The sequence below is a fragment of the Prionailurus bengalensis genome, chromosome C2 (genome assembly GCF_016509475.1).
Source record: "Prionailurus bengalensis isolate Pbe53 chromosome C2, Fcat_Pben_1.1_paternal_pri, whole genome shotgun sequence".
NCBI classification, from domain to species: Eukaryota; Metazoa; Chordata; class Mammalia; order Carnivora; family Felidae; genus Prionailurus; species Prionailurus bengalensis.
The window spans coordinates 120,802,496-120,821,186 of NC_057350.1; the positions used below are offsets into that span (position 1 = coordinate 120,802,496).

Consider the following 18,691-nt stretch of genomic DNA (forward strand, 5'->3'; position numbering starts at 1 on the left):
ATCCATTTCCTGGTTCATATATAGACAGTTATATTCTAGCTGTGTCCTCACATGATAGAAAGGCCAAGGGGATTCTCTGGGGTCCTTTTTATAAGGGCACTAGTCCCTAATTATATCCCAAAAGACCAACTCCAAATATTGTCATAGTAAGGATTAGGTTTCAACATATGAATGGGAGGGAGCATATACATTCAACTAGAGCTTAGAAATGAGAATGGATTACTTACTTATATCTTCTAACTGAATAATATAATTGTTATTTTCATATCCATACTTAGTCTAGGTAATGAAGAAACATTCTTGGATCTAATATCTAATGTAATAAGAACACACTAAAGAAATGCCATTGAAAAGCTTTGTGAATTTGTCGTTTTCTTCCAAAGTAATGTAGGACATTTTTATAGAACTATAATCACACTTTCCTATGAAATCCCTTAAAACGTTTAATGCTGGATTAAAATGAATATTTAACCACCTATTGTTAATTTAAACTTTATTTGGAGTACAATCCTGGGGTTGTATGTAATGTATGTTTATATGTGCATACACCAAGTTACATAGTCTTCAAAGAGTCCCAGGGTAGTTTTGAACTTTTAATTTAAAGCATAAACTTTAGATATGTTATAACCATCATAAAATAACATTTCAAAGCATATAGAATTTCGTCTCCACAGGTGATATGGGACTTTAACTCCGCTGGCCATAGGGCATGATTTCCCTTCTTATCCAAGAGACCCATGTTGTTTGTCATGGAATTTATTATGTAATTTAGTTGCCTCAAGCATAAATAAAATTAATCTTAGGTGCTGCTTAAGGAATGTTTTCAGCATACCTATAAATTAAAGTTTCAAAGTACACAGACCCTGTAAAGATATGGATGAAATGGGGAATGGCTCCAATGAGGCTTATAATTTTATTTCTGAATAATGGTATTTCCTGGTCTTTATGCACACTTCCTCACTTGTGATTCCTGGGATTATCTAAATAAACTAGCTGCACCTAAGTCCTTGTCTTAGGCTCTGCTTTTGAGGGAACCCACATTGAGACATCATCCAACAAAGCCTGCCTCAAAGGCTGGATTTTTAATAGATTTAAGAGACACTAGAGGTATTTCTGTCAAAACCTGCTTGCCATTTACATACTTCATTTCAGAAAAATATTTTTAAGATTATTCAGTGTCACCTTTTTGAAAATTCTGCTTTCCCTTCTCTTTTGTCCCTTTCTCTCACTGGAAAAAAGTGTAGAAATTAGGGAGAGATGAAGGGTATGGGGCCTTTCTTCTTAGTTCATATAAACATTTTATAACTTAACAGAAGTGATAGGGCAAAATGTCTTTTAGCTAATGAGGTCAGACTTACTAGTTTTTAAGACATAGACTAGAAGTTATATCCTAAGAAGAATGTTAATTTATCATGTGGACAGTTAATAGGAAATCAAAGAAATGCATTTTCTCAGGTCTTTGATTGCAGGAAATTTTCATTAAAATAAGCTGTAGCTTCCAGTGGCAGTTTTCCATTTTGTCCTCCCTGTCCTTGGCTCCGGAGCTCATACTTCCCTTCATCTCTGAAACTTCCTTCCTAGGTTGGGGGAAGCCACTATGGCCAGCTTGCATTTACCTTACCTTGTGAAAAGCTGACAGAGATTAAATACAATAAAAAGCCAATGAGTTTCTCATGCCTGACTCTTCAATATGTGCAAGACAGAAGAGGGGATAAATGGACCAAAGCTTTTATTTCTTTTTTCTTAACCTTTTCAAATTGAGATATAATTAGTATGTACCATTTATTGTTTCTCTCTACAAAAGAAAAGTGGTGATGTGTTGCCAGGACAAAGCTGGAGACAAAAGGAGAGAAGAAGCTGAATTAAGAATCCAGGGCTATCCATCTGGGACCCTCCTCACTCCTGAGGCTTTAGCTGTGAAGCCACTGCCCTTTAATGGCATAGGGCCGATGTGGCTAGATTACAAGCACAATGCCAAATTTGCTTTTCTTCCACTCTGTACAGCTTTGGGAATTCTTCAATGAATAAATGCCTAAATAAAAAGTGGAATCTCATATATGTTGTCTGGGGCAAGGCCAGTAAGTGGCATCCAGTGCAAGTGGAAGGGGATTCACTTTCTTTCTGGTTATCCCTGAATAGGGAAACTTCTTATGTACTCCTGGCCATCAAAGATCAACAATCCAGAGATAAATTGTCACCTGGGAAAAAACAGTGAGGTCTATATCCCGGTTTTCCCACTTCAGAGCACTGAAGGAACACACCTTGTAGGGTAGAAGAAAGAAGAGATCCTCATTTATGCCAAACATGTTTCTGTACCTGAGTTGTTGAATAGAAATGTTGCAGGATTTTTTACCTCCGTACTGGGGATTTGTTGTCTTGCTGCTTCCAAGAATGAAGAACTGGACACAAAACAAGCAGCAGGCAAAAGTTTATTAGAGTATAAGATTAGAAAATAAGAGTAGTATGAAAGCTTTCTTTACAGAGAGGGGGCATTTGAGGGTGAATACCCATGACTATAGGCAAGGGTCTTTGTTTCATAAGGTTCTGTTCAGTACCCTCTTCCCTTCCCCCTCATTCCTTCTCAGGTTCTACCCTTACTGGCTGGATAACTCTAGATGCTGGGTTGTCCATTTCTGATTGGCTCCATTCCATTGTGTGAGGAGTCAGACATGGCCTTACTGTCCCTCAGATAACATAAGTTTTATGGTTTACTTAGTTTCCTTAGGTATTTTGATTGTCCAATTCCTGAGGGGAACCTGAGGGGGAGTAGGTGGTATCTGTTACATTCTTAAGAGAGGGACATTATGCCCGAGGGGGTTTGCTGTGGTCAGAGGCTCGAGCATTGTTCCAAAATGTGTTTTTCCCCCACTGAGAGTTTTTGGCCCTGGGTTCCAGAGACCCAAGACTCTACAGAGGCAGACAAAGAAAAACCAGGTATTGGGTAGTAAGTTTTGGGGAAGTTAATATTGTTTAAGTGTTTATTGCAATTTAACTTCCTTGTGAAATTTTTGAACTCTTATTTTTCTGTAGAGTCTATTAATGGGAGGGGTACATATTCTTCAAATTCGGGACATTTTTGTGCTAATGTGACTTTTTTGGAGGGTAGGGAAGCTGAGATGTGTTAAAAGGTAAACTAAGGCACATTAAAATTTGTAAAAGTTTATTTGGGAGTATATATCCATTTAAACTGGGGCAGCATTAAACTGAAAGTGTTTAGGAGTACTCTACCAACAGGAGCTAAGAGAGAAGTATTTATAGAAAAGATGTGGAAGTGAGTCTCAGAAATTATTTGATTGGGTATCACTTAAGTGATTGCCTTATTTGGGAGAGTCTAGGTGGCTGTTTGTAATTGATTGTTCTTAAGTTTCACTCTTAGATTTGAGTGCATTGACTGTGGCTTAGATTTGGTTTGTTTGCATAGGCTACCAAGGCATTAGAGCCACCCCAGCCTAATAGTCTCCTTATTTCATTACTTTAATGGATGGATTTATGATGAATTTGACAATAGAATGGGGGGTGGGGCATGAATTTTTGGTTCAGGACATGGTATGCTCCTTAAGTAAACTTAATTACAGTCCTGTCCTGGCCCATTTCAGAAATTTTGGGGGCAAAATATATAGCCCCACTTCACCGGTCTCAGAGAGGGATGAATATTGGGAGATAGGCCAAGTGAATGAAGCACTGGGTTGGCATAAGTATTTTCTGTTAAACACAGTGGTTGAGGGAGAAGTTGGCAGGGTGGGACTCTAGTGATTGAGGAAAGGGAACTCTCAGCATCTCTCCTCAACCCTAGGAAAATCTCCCTTCTTGATCCTCTGAGCCCACAATCTCCACTGTCCTCTCCAAGAATAAGGAACTCTCAAATGATTGGTTAGATTCTGAAACTCAGTCTATGCATTCTAACTGGTCATGTTCACTAGTGGTGGTATTACCATGCAATACAAGGTTACCGGGCCTGGGAGGCTCCTCTCTTCAAGTCTTTTCTTCCATGGTGCTGGATAGGCAAGCTAAGGCAGGGCATACTCACTGAAATGGGCTGTGCCATCTTGTTTTTCTCTTTACTTCCTCTCACCTGCATGTTGCATCTTGCAGCAAGAACTTTTGACTCACTGGCCAGCAGGTTCTAAGAGTGGGATTAAGGAACAATCAAGAATGTTTCTTTGAGCCTTGTGCCTAAATTTTGGGTTCCATTCCAACTTCATCAGAGAACCTGGCACTAAGGATTATTGTCACCAGCTAATAAAACAGTGCCTTAATTTTTAACTGATATTCTTCTTTGTGTGAATTATCCCTCAGGAATGTCAGAAAGAATAGTTATTATTGATAGAAGAGAATTTTCACATTTTGGAAACCTTGGCTGTTAGGATGATTGGTTTGCCTGTGACTAAGGAGTTTCCTGGGATACAGGACTTTCAGTACTAAAACCAGGAAAGTCCCTGACAAACCAAGATGAGTTAATCACTGTAGAAATGTCATCTTAAGGCCATTAAACCCCAGACAGAAATTTAACTTCCACTAGTTATACACCCTTACATATGTTGTCAACTCTAAGCCTTAAATCCCTCAGCTGTAGAAAGAAGAGTTTTTACGAACATTAATTTAGACTAAATTAAATTTCCTAAAATATTTCCTGTCCATGGTAGGTGCCATATTAATATGTTTTTCTATTTCATTTTTTTGTACTTTTATTGGTGCAACAGAAAATAAAATGATATTGAACAGCAGAACAGTGAATATATTCCATTCGTAGAGTGAACCAGGGGCCACACTTCCAAATGACTGCAGGGGCCACACAGGGAACATGAATGAGTGAAATGGGATGAATGGGATTTGTGGCAAACAGGCACTAACAGATTGTGGCCATATGGGAAGGAGAACCCAGTGGGCCAGATCTTACCAGTTTTGTTTGTTTGTTTGTTTTTCTAGAGAAGCCATATATATAGTTTTCAATGTGAAATATACTTATTTGAGTATGTTGACATCAAATTTAGGACTTTTAAAAACAATGTATTAGCCAATCAAAACATTTCAGGGACTTTAATCCTCTCATTGAGCTGTGTTATTGGGTAAGAGAATGCAATTGGATGTCATAATAAGACAACCAAAGAAAGTTTATTCTATCCAGATGGAGTAATTACCATTATTAAAAGGAAACCAAAGTAATTAAATGATGATCAAAACAGAAAAAAAGAAAAGGGAATTGCTAGACTTTGAATTCGGGTTATCTTGTAAATCTAACAACTCAAGACTAAACCTGTGGGATTGCAAAATTGTAAAGGTAGAACCTGCTAACTAAGGCTTCATGAAATTCTCACAAGCGTTAGCTGACAGATTTCAAAACAGTGCGAATATTAGTCATCACATATATGCCTGCCAAAAAGGGTAGTGTGTTAAAAGAACATCTGCAGCCCACATAAATACCCCCCACTGAGTTAAACTCAGAGAGGAAATCAGCTTCAAAAGTTGCAGAAGGCAAAGAAGCTGAAACAGCAGTTTTACAGTAAGTGGTTGAGAGACTTTCCTGTGGGTGAAACTGTTATTGGGGAGCTAGTTAGTTTCCAATATATTATATGTTTGACCTCTAGCTTTTGGTGACAAGAGCTTTGGAGGATATATTTGGACTTTCTCTACTCAAGAAATCATTTACACTCTACACACTGAATGCCAATTCTGTTGAATGTAGGCATACTAAATGATTTATACTCCTGAGTTACAATAGTACCATAAATGATAAAAACTCACTTAACCCATGAAATGAGAAAAAAACTCACTGAACCCTTGGATGTATCTAATCTATAGAACCAATAAGGCCAACAAATCATAGCAGTTGCTGAAAAATTAGCAGAGCCCCTGGTAGTAATATTGTCTTGAACTTTTTCAAAAAGCATAAAAATATGAATTCAAACAGAAACGGCCTGCTAAATGGAAGGTGAGCTGAAGAATCATCACTGTTATGGTCTAAGTCTTGTGATTTTTGGAGCCTTTGTTGCTGGTGGCAGACTATTCCTCAGTGACCTCACCACATTGTTTTGCCACAGGACAGAGGAAGTTTGTGATCTATGGCAGATTTCTGTGGGTCCTGGATGTCTGGACCAGAAGCTCTATAAAGAGAAACCCATGTACGTAGTATTGCTGAGGATGGCTATATGGTTTCTTCCTTCAAAGATATGTGTTTAGTGTCTTTTCTTTTTTGACTTAACATATCCAAACAGCACAGCTGTAGAGATGGGGACAGGATTTTCTTTGTGTCTTTTGCTTTCATTTATTCTTGGTAAAAGGGAGCAGTTTAAATGCTGCACTTGTGACTACCAGTTATATAAAGCCATAGAGAGGGAGGAGGAGTCATATACTAAATTCTTTTTTCATTCTCACCTTAAAACAAAATTCCTGTGAAATCATCTTAGGTCAAATCAGAGCCATCAATTAAACCCTGTCACATTGGTAGACTTTGGTTGGAGAGGTGAAATCTGGCGTGTGAGTGAGGTTATGATTCGGAATTAGCTTTTTGAACTTAGAAAATTTTGCTGATGAAAGGTGATCTGTTTTATTCTTAATCTATAGTTCACCAGTTATGCAGTTTAAGGAGCTTGTTTAAAACAATAAGAATCATGAGTCAAGATCTCAGAATGATTGCTTGCAGGTTTGTCCAACATGAGAGATAATTTCGTGGAATGGATTGTTTCAAGACCGTAAGAGTCCATGATGAAACTACACTCTGGAGTTTGAAAAGAGACAGGGCTGCTTTAAGAGAAACAGGAAGTTGTAACGAGAAGCCATCTGAATACTAAGGCAGAACGCTCATGAAGTAGCAACTTAAGTGGCAGTGTTTATTCTGAAATCTTCAGGCAGCTAGACTGTTTCAGGCAAATCTGGATAAAATAGCCCTTATCCAGGTTTTTGTCTAAGGAATTACGAGAAGACCAGAGAATGGAGAGACAGCAAAGGTTTATGTCAGAGAAGGATGAGTATCAGTTTCAACATCAGGGAGCAGTGGAGCTGCTTGTCTTTAATTTTTTGCTCATCCTTACCATTTTGACAATCTGGTTATTTAAAAATCATCGATTTCGCTTCTTGCATGAAACCGGAGGAGCAATGGTGTATGGTGAGTGCAGAAATTGTAGGATTGATGTGAAACTTGTTGCTTGGGCGTAATTAGAGACTTGTGCTCAGATGGCAAAGTATTGAAACTGGAGAAAATGTGCTGATTGAAATGTCATTAGCTTGATGAAAGGTGCTGCAGCATAATGAATGCCCATCTCTTTCCAGATGAGCTGCTGAAATTTGCCCTGTCACAAGAGTAAATGTCATAGTCGTGTTCTCAGGCGGCACATAATGCGAGTCTGTTGACAGATGCGGGTCCATTGTCATGTGGGGAGTCCAGCCGAGCAAACTGTTTGTTTTTGTAATGATAGATATTGGGAAGTCAGGACTCTGCAGTCACAAAGAGCAGCAATCTTTCACAGGAGGGACTGATGAGTTTTATAGCGTTCTGGAAATAGCATTATTTAAAACTGTATGGAATGAATCGTCTTATGTCAACTAGTTTCAAAAAGGAAACTGGCAGAAACATACCCCACCCATGCTATTGGAAAAACTGTATCCAAACCCATTTTAATTATATGGGCAATGTTTTATTTTCTTATACAAAAGTTTCCTCACGCAATACTTTTCATTTCTTAGCCTGATTTTACACTTTCTAATTTATAATTACTGTCATTTTTAATATTATATGCTATGTGCCTTTGGCGGGGAGTAGGGGGAAAGATCTGAAAAAGCATTTAATATTTTAAACTCCTGAAGTATTGCTCTTTCTGTACAATTTACCGTGTCATTCCTTTCAGAAAGTTTAGTAAAATGTGCAGAGATTATCCATGCTGTACTCTCATCTTTGAAAGTACAATGCAAGACACCAGTAGTTCTAAAACTTGCTATACTATTCTTATCTCAGCTTGGTAATGGATAGGAACTTTGAAGACAATGTAAACAAGTGAAACATTGCTATAATTCATAGCAAAAAATGTACTTTTATATTTTTCTTCCCTCATTTTGGAAGTCTTAAAGCCTTTTATATCCCTGAGGTTCAGGGCACAGGATCAATTTTATATGCTAACCATGTGATGTTGTGATGATAATAATGTACAGTCATGATTTGAGACTGTAAGAAATTCTATGCCTAAACTAGATTCCATGGTGAGATACTTGAGCTAGGAACTAAAAGTTATAGGCTAAGCAGTATATTGTCTTTCAGGAGACTGATGTGCTGATCCCTTCCGAGCACAGAGTTAAATTCTTTTGTACTGAGGGTCTTAAAGCAAAAAACAAAACTTTCATTTGAGGGGAAAACACAGTCAGGTTCATTTGAGGGGAAAACACAGGAAAACACTGAGGGTCTTAAAGCAAAAAACAAAACTTTCATTTGAGGGGAAAACACAGAAAATGTCAAACAGAAAGGAAGTGGTTCTGTCAGGTGTAAAGCCCGAGGTACCGGTCATTTGCTTTTCTCCATCAACAGTGAACCATGATCTTTCTCTTGACTTGGCTAATAAATAATCAAAGAGGATATGGGATGTAATCTGAGAAGCCAGAAACAATGTAATTCTTGGCATTAAATTAAAGGGCTATATATGGTTTTGTATAACAACACAGATTTTTAAATTATAAACCTTTATTAGAAGATTTCTTCACGGCACTGAATACGGTTAAACTATGACTCATTTTACCAATTTCAGCTAATCCATGATGGATACATTCTTTTGTCAACATTTGATTAAATTTTGATGATTTATTAAAATTCAACCATAGTTTGTACTCATAATATATAAGTGCAACTTTTACTTTTGAGCCTGAAAAAAGTCCCAGATTACCTTTACTTCTTAAAAACTTCATGAAATACTTTCAAGTTGAGGTTGAAATCATAAAATATTAGTGTATTGCAGAATGGTTCAGATAGCATTTCTTTAAACTGCTATTCTTAAGGCTTGTGGTTTATAAGAGTGGGATTAAGTTGTCTGATTTCCATTCCTCTGATTTTTTTATATGTAAGTTATTGAAAGCGAATTCTGAAACAATGCAAAGTAAAATGATTATAAAAATTATGAAAACATGCATATGTATGCATAACTATTCCTTTACTAAAATTTTGAGTCTCCTTGAGTTATCTTAAACTATATAAATGAATGAAAATACTTTTATTTTAGTGTTATTTTTTTGTTGTTGGTAAAGAATTATAATTGTTGAAATTTAAGCAGATCATAGAGGTTATCTTCTCCAGCCCCCTCATTATACAGAGGAAGAAACTAAATCTCAGAGCAGTGAACTAACTTCCCCAAAACTGAACAGTTATTCATAGCAAGGTCCATTTGCTTTTATACATACACATGTCTATAAAGTTGGCTCCTGTTCATCATTGTATCTAAACTGTTTATTGGGGACTTTCTATCAGTGATAAAATAGTCTGAAACTACAACAGAGGAACAAGATTGGACATTCTAATAAACACGTTTAAATGAGAAGGGGAAAGGAAATGCCAAGTGAATGAAGTGCCCAATGCCTATAAATGAATTTGAAATTCACAAATTGGGAAGGAGTCTTAGAGATCATAATTCCAATATCTTAATTTCACAGGCAAGGAAAGGAAAACTTAGCTAGGTGAAGGTCATGTAATTAGCTGCTGAGTTGGGATTCAACCTCCATCTCTACTAAGACATTCTGCCTTTCTGCTGGTTATTCTGCTGAAATGTGTCAAATATCCTTTAGAAGAAAGATTAGATGTTAATGCATTTTATCAGTAGATCAGGAATCCAACTTAAAAATTCTAAGGAGCAGGGACTTAGGAAATGAGCAGTTCAAGAAAAATGAGGGGAAAAGTTATCAAATAGAACATTTAATTGCTCTCTTATAGTTATTGATAGAAACAATTTCCAAGTTGTTAACCTTAAAATATCCTATGAGGGGTTGTGGAGGCCAAGAAAAATCATGTGTAGTGTTCAGTTTGATTCTGTGTTCATTGGAGATCAGTCTGATATTCCCAACTACAAATAATCTATTATATGAAAAATATCTTCTTTTTTGACATTAAGGGTCCTAGGATGCTTTTAAAAATCAGTAACAGCATTATAACCATATTTTTGCTTCATGAGGAACAGTAATGGGTAATTGTGTTTCATGACATTCTGCGGCTCTCATTATTTCAAAATTTAAGGATTGAAATCTATAACTGGTTTATATCTTAAGCCATGATGATAGTCATTTAAATTGGACTAATAGCTTAAATGACTATTAATGGCCAAAATATTGACTGACAGCAGCTGGTGCACTTAGTGCTGCTCACTTAGGGCCCTGTATCCCATGCTCATAGTTCGTAAAAGAAAAATCTCTCTTTATTCCCCGATAGCATTAAGAATTTCATTACACATCACTGGAGGTTCTCATACTTTATAGGACATTCATAATGCCATACCTTTGAGGGTTGGGATCTAAGCTTAGGGACAGAACAATTCAAACCTCTTAGAAGTCTATCTTTGATTTATGGCCTTCCAATATAAGGGACAGTCTCTGAACTCATGTGGAAATTTGCTCACTATTTAGTGGACAGAAAAGAAATTCCAAGAAATTCCAAGCCACAAAGTTTAGATTTTGATTTCATCAAACTATGCCATATTAAACTATGTAAACTATGTCTTGTCATCTAACAGTATACTTAGCAATACAATAAGGTTAAATAATTCACTCAATAGCTTTTTTGTTTGAAATTTAAAGATAATGCAGTTACATGTGAATCACTAAGGTTTTAAAAGCTATCTTTCTTAAAACATCATAGGGCACTAGTTGGAAGTTCCTCAGGATAAAAATTGTGCTGCTGAACATGATGGGGCTCCACCCTACTGATCCATTTTGCTCTGCTCCTGTCCAGCACTGACTCCTTGACTGCCAGGCCCATAGGAGTTGTTTACTGCCACTTTGCCCACTTTGCCCTCCTCCCCCTGCCTGGAAGGCTCTTCTGAGGCTTTGTATTTATTCAAATGTGGTATGCTTTAATGGAGAAAGCATTTGATTCTCTCTTGGGGATTTGGGTTTTTCAATCTTGATGACTTTTTTTTTTCCCCAGTAGCTAGATGCATTACTTTGGCCAAGTGACTTAATCTCTGGCCTTGTTCTTCTTATCTGCAAAAAGAGGAAAAAATGAAAGCTCCCTTCCAGCTTCAAAAGTCCTTCAAAATTTAGGCAAAGACTAACTTCAGCTGTCAGGCGTCTCTCAGTCACTCCAACCAAACCAGTAGCTTTCTTTCCAGAACCCTACCAGCCTATAATGATATTCAGGCCTTTCTTCCAGACAGCATTTTAGTTAGTGTTATTTTACCACTCTTAGTTCTTTTAGTCCTGCCTTGATTTTGTAAGGAGCGCTCAGTAAATGCTATTGAATTCCAGTCAGAAAGGTAAGGAGAGCAAGTTATACCATCAGAACAGGGAGAGCAGGTTGAGATTCAGGGCTTATGGATGCATGTCATGTGAAAATCAGAGTGGTTCTGGTTTAATTTGAAGGGATCTGTAGGAAAGTTAATTAGGGTCAAGAGCCCAGTGAACTAAACTTGTTTTCCCTTTAGTGTAAAAAGGTTGACTTTAAGAAGCTTCAGAGATCAGGGCAAGATTTTCTGTGCGGTAAAGTGTTAGCCAAATGTTGAAAAAATGAAAAATTTCAAGGCATATTGCTCTCTGTAGGTTTTCAAAAGTTGATTTTAAGAAAATAACCTCCTATACATTCCTGTTGTGCTTCTGGATCTTTAAGGAGCTACAGAGGAAGCCCTGAGTGCAAACTATTATGATTCCTCAAAAGATTCCCCTCTCAGTGTATTAAAAGGTAATGAGTGTACACATCAAGAAAATGAATCTATGATTCAAACTGTTTACAGAGATATTATTATAGTCTAAATTGAATTAAAATCATATGGTTAAAGAAGTGGAAATATCAAGAACCAACATTTGTTAAACATCTATTACATCAAAATATAATAATGAAAATAGCTAACACAAATAGCATTTACTATGTGAACTATTTTGTCATAAGGGCTTTACATGTGTTTACTCATTTAATCCTCACAACAGCCTTTTTTTAGATGCAGAAACTGAGACAACAAAAATCAAATAACTTGTCAAAGATCACATACCTATGATATGCCATAGCCAGGACTCAAACCTTGGTAGTTTGGCTCCATGCGACCACTGGGTATCACAAACCTTGGTGTGTTTGTATGTGCATGTGTGTGTGTTGGGGAGGAGGTATAACATTTTCATGTTACAATGAGGAAACTGAGGTTCCTGGATGGCTCAGGCAATTAAGCCTCTGACTCTTGATTTTGGCTCAGGTCATGATCTCAGGGTCATGGAATTGAGCCCCATGTCGGGTCCCATGCTCAGCTTGAGATTCTCTCTCTCACACACTGTTCCTTTCCCTGCTCATGCTCTCTCTTGAAAAAGAAAGAAAGAAAGAAAGAAAGAAAGAAAGAAAGAAAGAAAGAAAAGAAGGAAAGGAGAGAAGAGAAGAGAAAAGGAAAGAAAAGAAAAGCAAAGAAAAAAGAAAAGAACATATAAGGAAACTGGCACATAGAGACATGAAGTGACTTGGTGGGAACCAACAGCAAGCTGAGCTTCTTTAAGCCCAGGACCATAAAACCCATACTCTTTCACACGTTTAGCTCTAGAAGGCTTCCTTTACTTACTTATTTATTGATTGATTGATTGATTGATTGATTATTTGAATTTCATTTTAATTTTTTTTTTAATTTACATAAATTAGTATATAGTGCAACATTGATTTCAGGAGTAGATTCTTTAGTGCCTCTTATCCATTGAGCCCATCCCCCCTTCCACAATCCCTCCAGTAACCCTCAGTTTGTCTCCATATTTATGAGTCTTTTATGTTTTGTCCCCCTCCGTTTTTATATTATTTTTGTTTCCCTTCCCTTATGTTCATCTGTTTTGTCTCTTAATGTCCTAATATGAGTGAAGTCATATGATATTTGTCTTTCTCTGACTAATTTCACTTAGCATAATACCCTCCAGTTCCATCCATGTAGTTCCAAATGGCAAGATTTCATTCTTTTTGACTGCCGAGTAATATTCCATTGTACATATATACCACATCTTCTTTATCCATTCATCCATTGATGGACATTTGGGCTCTTTCCATACTTTGGCTATTGTTGAGAGTGCTACTCTAAACATTGGGGGATTCATGTGTCCCTTCAAAACAGCATACCTGTATCCCTTGGATAAATGCTTAGTAGTGCAATTGCTGGGTCGTAGGGTACTTTATTTTTAGTTTTTTGAGGAACCTCCATACTGTTTTCCAGAGTGGCTGCACCAGCTTGCATTCCCACCAACAATGCAAAAGAGATCCTCTTTATCCACATCCTCACCAACATTTGTGGTTGCCTGAATTGTTAATGTTAGTCATTCTAACAGGTATAAGATTGTATCTCATTGTGGTTTTGATTTGTATTTCCTGGATGATGAGTGATGTTGAGCATTTTTTCATGAGTCCGTTGGCCATCTGGATGTCTTCTTTGGAGAAGTGTCTATTCATGTCTATTTCCTGTTTCTTCACTGAATTGCTTTTTGGGTGTAAAGTTTGATACGTTCTTTATAGATTTTTGATACTAACCCTTTATCTGATACATCATTTGCAGATATCTTCTCCCATTCCATTGGTTGCCTTTTGGTTTTGCTGATTGTTTCCTTTGATGTGCAGAAGCTTTTTATTTTTTTATTTATTTTTTTATTTATTTATTTTTTTTCAACGTTTATTTATTTTTGGGACAGAGAGAGACAGAGCATGAACGGGGGAGGGGCAGAGAGAGAGGGAGACACAGAATGGGAAACAGGCTCCAGGCTCTGAGCCATCAGCCCAGAGCCCGACGCGGGGCTCGAACTCACGGACCGCGAGATCGTGACCTGGCTGAAGTCGGACGCTTAACTGACTGCGCCACCCAGGCGCCCCTGAAGCTTTTTATTTTGATGAGGTCCTAGTAGTTCATTTTTGCTTTTGTTTCCCTTGCCTCCGGAGATGTGTTGAGTAAGAAGTTGCTGAGGCCAAGATCAAAGAGGTTTTTGCCTGCTTTCTCCTTGAGGATTTTGATGGCTTCCTGTCTTACATTTAGGTCTTTCATCCATTTTGAATTTATTTGTGTCTGGTGTAAGAAAGTAGTCCACGTTCATTCTTCTGCATGTTGCTGTCCAGTTTTCCCAGCACCACTTGCTGAAGACACTATGTTTATTCGATTGGATGTTCTTTCCTGCTTTGTCAAAGATTAGTTGGCCATACGTTTGTGGGTCCATTTCTGGGTTCTCTATTCTGTTCCATTGATTTGAGTGTCTGTTCTTGTGCCAGTACCATACTGTCTTGATGATTACAACTTTGTACTACAGCTTGAAGTCCAGAATTGTGATGCCTCCCATTTTGGTTTTCTTTTTCCAGATTGCTTTGGCTATTCGGGGTCTTTTCTGGTTCCATACAAATTTTAGGATTATTTGTTCTAGCTCTGTGAAGAATGCTGGTGTTATTTTGGTAGGGATTGAATTGAATATGTAGATTGCTTTGGGTAGTATCGACATTTTAACAATATGTGTTCTTCCTATCCAGGAGCATGGAGTCTTTATCCATTTTTTTTGTGTGTGTGTCTTCTTCAGTTTCTTTCATAAGCTTTCTATAGTTTTCAACATATATATTTTTCACCTCTTTGGTTAGATTTATTCCTAGGCATTTTATGGGTTTTGGTGCAACTGTAAATGGGATCGATTCCTTGAATTCTCTTTCTGTGGGTTCATTATTAGTGTATGGGAATGCAACCTATTTCTGTGTATTGATTTTATATCCTGCAACTTTGGTGAATTCATGAATCAATTCTAGCAGTTTTTTTGTGGAATCTTTTGGGTTTCCCATATAGAATATTATGTCATCTGCAAAGAGTGAAAGTTTGACCTCCTCCTGGCTGATGTGGATGCCTATTATTTCTTTGTGTTGCCTGATTGCAGAGGCTACGACTTCCAATATTATGTTGAATAACAGTGGTGAGAGTGGACATCCCTGTCTTGTTCCCGACCTTAAGGGGAAAGCTGTCAGTTTTTCCCCATTGAGGATGATATTGGCATTGGGTCATTCATATATGGCTTTTATGATCTCGAAGTGTGCTCCCTATATCCCTACTTTCTTGAGGGTTTTTATCAAGAAAGGATGCTGTATTTTGTCAAATGCTTCCTCTGCATCTATTGAGAGGATCATATGGTTCTTGTCCTTTCTTTTATTGATGTGATGGATCACGTTAATTGTTTTGTGGATATTGAACCAGCCCTGCATCCCAGGTATAAATCCCACTTGGTCGTGGTGAATAATTTTTATAATGTATTGTTAGAGCCGGTTGGCTAATATCTTGTTGAGTATTTTTGCATCCATGTCCATCAAGGAAATTGGTCTATAGTTCTTGTTTATAGCGGGGTCTCTGTCTGGTTTTGGAATCAAGGTAATGCTGGTTTCATAGAAAGAGTTTGGAAGTTTTCCTTCCATTTTTATTTTTTGGAACAGCTTCAAGAGAATAGGTGTTAACTCTTCCTTAAATGTTTGGTAGAATTCCCCTGGAAAGCCATATGGCCCTGGACTGTTGTTTTTTGGGAGATTTTTGATTAATAATTTGATTTCCTTACTGGTTATGCATCTGTTCAAATTTTCTATTTCTTCTTGTTTCAGTTTTGGTAGTGTATATGTTTCTAGGAATTTGTCCATTTCTTCCAGACTGCCCATTTTATTGGCATACTGTCCTCTTGTTATTGTTTTCATTTCTGTTGTGTTGGTTGTGATCTCTCCTCTTTCACTCTTGATTTTATTTATCTGGGTCCTTTCCTTTTTCTTTTGGATCAAACTGGCTAGTGGTTTATCAATTTTGTTAATTCTTTCTAAGAGCCAGCTTCTGGTTTCATTAATCTGCTCTTTGTTTTGTTTTTGTTTTTGTTTTTTTGGTTTTGATAGCATTAATTTCTGCCCTAATCTTTATTATTTCCTGTCTCTTCTGTTTTTGGCTTTTATTTACTGTTCTTTTCCAGCTCCTTAAAGTATAAGGTTAGGTTGTGTATCTGAGATCTTTCTTCCTTCTTTGGGAAGGCCTGGATTGCTATATACTTCCTCTTATGACCGCCTTTCCTTCATCCCAGAGGTTTTGGGTTGTGGTGTTATCATTTTCATTGGCTTCCATATATTTTTTAATTGCCTCTTTAACTTCTTGGTTAGCCCATTCATCCTTTAGTAGGATGTTCTTCAGTCTCCAAGTATTTGTTACCTTTCCAAATTTTTTCTTGTGGTTGATTTTGAGTTTCATAGCATTGTGGTCTAAAAATATGCACGGTATGATCTTGATCTTTTTGTACTTGCCGAGGGCTGCTTTGTGTCCCAGTATGTGGTCTATTCTGGAGAATGTTCCATGTGCACTGGAGAAGAATGTATATCCTGCTGCTTTAGGATGAAATGTTCTGAATATATCTGTTAAGTCCCTCTGGTCCAGTGTGTCATTCACAGCCATTGTTTCCTTGTTAATTTGTTGATTAGATGATCTGTCCATTGCTGTGAGTGGGGTGTTGAAGTCTCCTACTATTATGGTATTACTATCAATGAGTTTCTTTATGCTTGTGATTAATTGATTTATATATTTGGGTGCTGCCAGATTTGGCTCATAAATGTTTCCAATTGTTAGGTCTTCTTGGTGGATAGACCCCTTGATTATGATATAATGCCCTTCTGCATCTCTTGATACAGCCTTTATTTTAAAGTCTAGATTGTCTGGTATAAGTATGGCTACTCTGGCTTTTTTTTGTTGACCATTAGCATGATAGATGGTTCTCCATCCCCTTATTTTCAATCTGAAGGTGTCTTTAGGTCTCAAGTGGGTCTCTTGTAAACAGAATATAGATGGATCTTGTTTTCTTATCCATTCTGTTACCCTATGTCTTTTGATTGAAGCATTGAGTCCATTGACGTTTACAGTGAGTACTGAAAGATATGAATTTTTTGCCTTAATGATTCTTGTAGAGTTGGAGTTTCTGGTGGTGTTCTCTGGTCCTTTATAATCTTTGTTGCTTTTGGTGTTTGTTTGTTTATTTATATTTTCATCTCTTCTCCCCTCAGAGAGCCCCCCCCTTAAAATTCCTTGCAGAGCTTTTTTAGTGGTCACAAACTCCTTTAATTTCTGTTTGGGAAACTTTTTCTCTCTCCTTCTATTTTGAATGGCAGCCTTGCTGGATAAAGAATTATTGGCTGCATATTTTTCTGATTCAACACACTGAATATATCCTGCCACACCTTTCTGGCCTGCCAAGTTTCTGTGGATAGGTCTGCTGCAAACCTGATCTGTCTTCCCTTGTAGGTTAGGGACTTTTTTTTCCCTTGCTGCTTTCATGATTCTCTCCTTGCCTGAGTATTTTGTGAATTTGACTATGATATGCCTTGTTGTTGGTTAGTTTTTGTTGACTCTCATGGGGGACCTCTGTGGTTCTTGGATTTTGATGTCTGTGTCTTTCCCCAGGTTAGGAAAGTTTTCTGCTATGATTTGTTCACATAACCCTTCTACCCCTATTTCTCTCTCTTCTTCTTCTGGGACCCCTATGATTCTGATGTTGTTCCTTTTTAATGAGTCACTGATTTCTCTAATTCTTAAATTGTGCTCTTTTGCCTTAATCTCCCTCTTTTTTTCTGCTTCATTATTCTCCATAAGTTTGTCTTCTATATTGCTGATTCTCTGTTCTGCCTCATCCATCCTTCCCACTGCAGCATCCACCTGTAATTGCAGCTCAGTTATAGCATTTTTTATTTCATCCTGACTAGTTTTTTTTTCTTTTATCTCTCCAGAAAGGGATTCTAATCTATTTTTGACACCAGCTAGTATTCTTATTATCGTGATTCTAAAATCTGGTTCCAACATTTTGCTTGTGTCTGTGTTGATTAAATCCCTGGCTGTTTTTTTCTTTGTGCTCTTTCTTTTGGGGTGAATTCATTCGTTTTGTCATTTTTAAGGGAGAAAATGAATTAATGAGTTAGAAAAATTAAAAGTAAAAAAAATTAAATCTTAAAAAATATTAAAATTAAAAAATTAAAAACACACACAGAAAAATATCGAGTAAATGATGCTAGATCCTAGGTGTGTTTTGGTCTGGGTGTTGAAAGTGGTTTGATAGATAGAGAAAAAAGGGGGAAAAGAAAACGAATGAAAATAAAAGGAAATCGTTTGAGACTTTGAAAAAATGAATACACTGATGTAGACAAAAATGAAATGATGGAAGTAAAATAGAATTTGAAAAAATTTACACAAAAGCAAAGAATATAGTAGAAAAAGTGCAAAGAAAAATATTTTTAATAAAAATTAAAAATAAAAATGAATTTTTTCTCTTTGTGTTCAAGAAAAAGAAAAGAAATGAAAAAAAGAAAAAGAAAAAAAGAAAATCATTTGAAAATTTGAAAAAGTGAATACACTGAAGGAGACTAAAATGAAATGAAGTAAAATAGAATTCGCAAAATTTACAAAAAAGTTTAAAATATGGTAAAACATTAAAGAAAAATATTTTTAATAAAAATTGAAAATAAAAATGAATTTTTTCTGTTTCTGTATTCAAGAAAAAGAAGTGAAAAAGAGAAAAAAAGTGAATGGATAGATCT

General features: G+C 36.8%; 1 protein-coding gene across 4 annotated transcripts in view; it reads left to right on the forward strand.

Moving 5' to 3' along the window:
- The window catches only part of SLC9A9 (solute carrier family 9 member A9), a 703,780-nt gene that overhangs the window by 115,093 nt on the left and 569,996 nt on the right, over nt 1-18,691 (forward strand). The window contains exon 1 of one of the 4 annotated variants that reach the window (XM_043595206.1): nt 6,732-7,102. The exons of the other annotated variants lie outside the window; for them this stretch is intronic. Coding sequence (XP_043451141.1) covers nt 6,928-7,102 — 175 coding nt within the window. The 5' untranslated portion in view covers nt 6,732-6,927. Of the gene's footprint in view, nt 1-6,731; nt 7,103-18,691 lie in introns of those variants that run through there. 4 annotated transcript variants of the gene reach the window in all.